The 1,422-nt window shown below is 57.5% G+C and overlaps 1 protein-coding gene across 1 annotated transcript; it reads left to right on the forward strand.

The window, feature by feature from the left end:
* Positions 1-501: 501 nt before the first annotated feature.
* Positions 502-1,200, forward strand: LOC119588320 (serine/threonine-protein kinase pkn2-like). The gene has a single exon (XM_037937012.1). The coding sequence runs from the start codon at positions 502-504 to the stop codon at positions 1,198-1,200; it is 699 nt and encodes a 232-aa protein (XP_037792940.1).
* Positions 1,201-1,422: the final 222 nt, after the last annotated feature.

Genomic DNA, 1,422 nt, shown 5'->3' on the forward strand with positions numbered 1-1,422 from the left:
TCGGAATCTACGACCATAGATTTCGACGCCGATATTCTCGATATGGTGGAGTCCTTGGGGATCGAGTTGGTCGAGACGGACGTGAGCTGCGAAAACAAGGACTTCGACAAGGAATCCTTCGATATGGTGGGGTCCCTGGGGGTCGAGACGGCCGACGCTGCCCTCAGCAGTCAGGAGCAGGTCGCTGTCTCCTCCCCGAAGCAGGTGCGCCCCCCCAAGCGCGTCCGGGAGGACCAAGGAGCCGAGCCTCAGCAGAAGACGGCCAAGAATGCTGTTAGTGAGGTGCAGACTCCGCAGCAGAGGGAGGAGAGCCACGCGACGCCCATTCAGCCCAAGACAATGTCCGCGCTCTTCGAGAAATGTTCCTCCACGCTGTTTTCCATTAAATTCAAGAACATTTCTTTCCCGAGGAGGTTGGTCGAAGCAGAGGTTAGCGCCCTCACGCGTTTCTGCCTAGACTTCCAGGTGCCCGTCCTGTCTCGTGCTTAGCTTCACGACTGCATGGGCATACTGCCCAGGCATCTGGGCAAGGGCGGCTACGGCACCGCGCTCCTCAATGACCACAAGGAACTCGTGATGAAGTACGCGCAGACCCTGCACACATTCCGAAGCTTCATCGTGGAGGCGAAGACGATGGCGCTGTTTTGCGAGTACCACGGAGTCCAGCGCCTCGTGGGCGTGTGTCTGGAGAAGATGTGTCTCGTGACCAAGTACGCCGGCCAGAGCCTCGACGCCCACGTGGTCGGCCGCATGCACAAGGAGCACAGGATATCTGTTGTGAAGCAGGTATGCAACATCTTGCAAAGCATGCACAAGCATGGCTTTGCTCACAACGACATCAAGCCAGCCAACGTGTGCGTGCAGATGGGCGCGGAGGGACCCCGGGTGACCTTGATTGACTTCGGTCTGACCATGGTGGCCGGGACGCTGCCGAGGCTGGGGATCCAGTGGAACGAGCGTGTGTGCTACGCCCCCGAGATCTGCGGGAGAGAGAAGGCGGGCCCGTGCGGCAGCCTCTCCGACGTGTACGCCGTGGGCAAGCTGCTGCTGTTCCTATTCAGGGGGAACCAGATGCCGCAGCTGCTCAAGTGCTGGTTCGCCAAGAGCCAGGACATGAGGCCGAGGGAGCGCCAGGGCCTGGGCTCGCTGCTGGAGGCCCTTGAGCAGGAGAGGATCCGCCTGTTCCGAGGCTGCTACTGATCAGGGCCGTCGCCGTCTCGCGCGGATGTGGCACCGCTGCCTCCACGACTGACCCTCGACTGAAGGGGCACGCTTGCTGAAGGGATGTTTTTCTTTGTATAAAATATTGATTATTTGTATATGAAACTTACTTCAATAATGTGTGCGTGTTTGTGCGTTTTTCTAATTATTATTATTTTTTAATTCATTTTTGTCAGTGATGGACATCTGGCAAGAAAAAAG

The sequence above is a fragment of the Penaeus monodon genome, chromosome 23, assembly GCF_015228065.2.
Source record: "Penaeus monodon isolate SGIC_2016 chromosome 23, NSTDA_Pmon_1, whole genome shotgun sequence".
In the NCBI taxonomy this organism is placed as follows: domain Eukaryota; kingdom Metazoa; phylum Arthropoda; class Malacostraca; order Decapoda; family Penaeidae; genus Penaeus; species Penaeus monodon.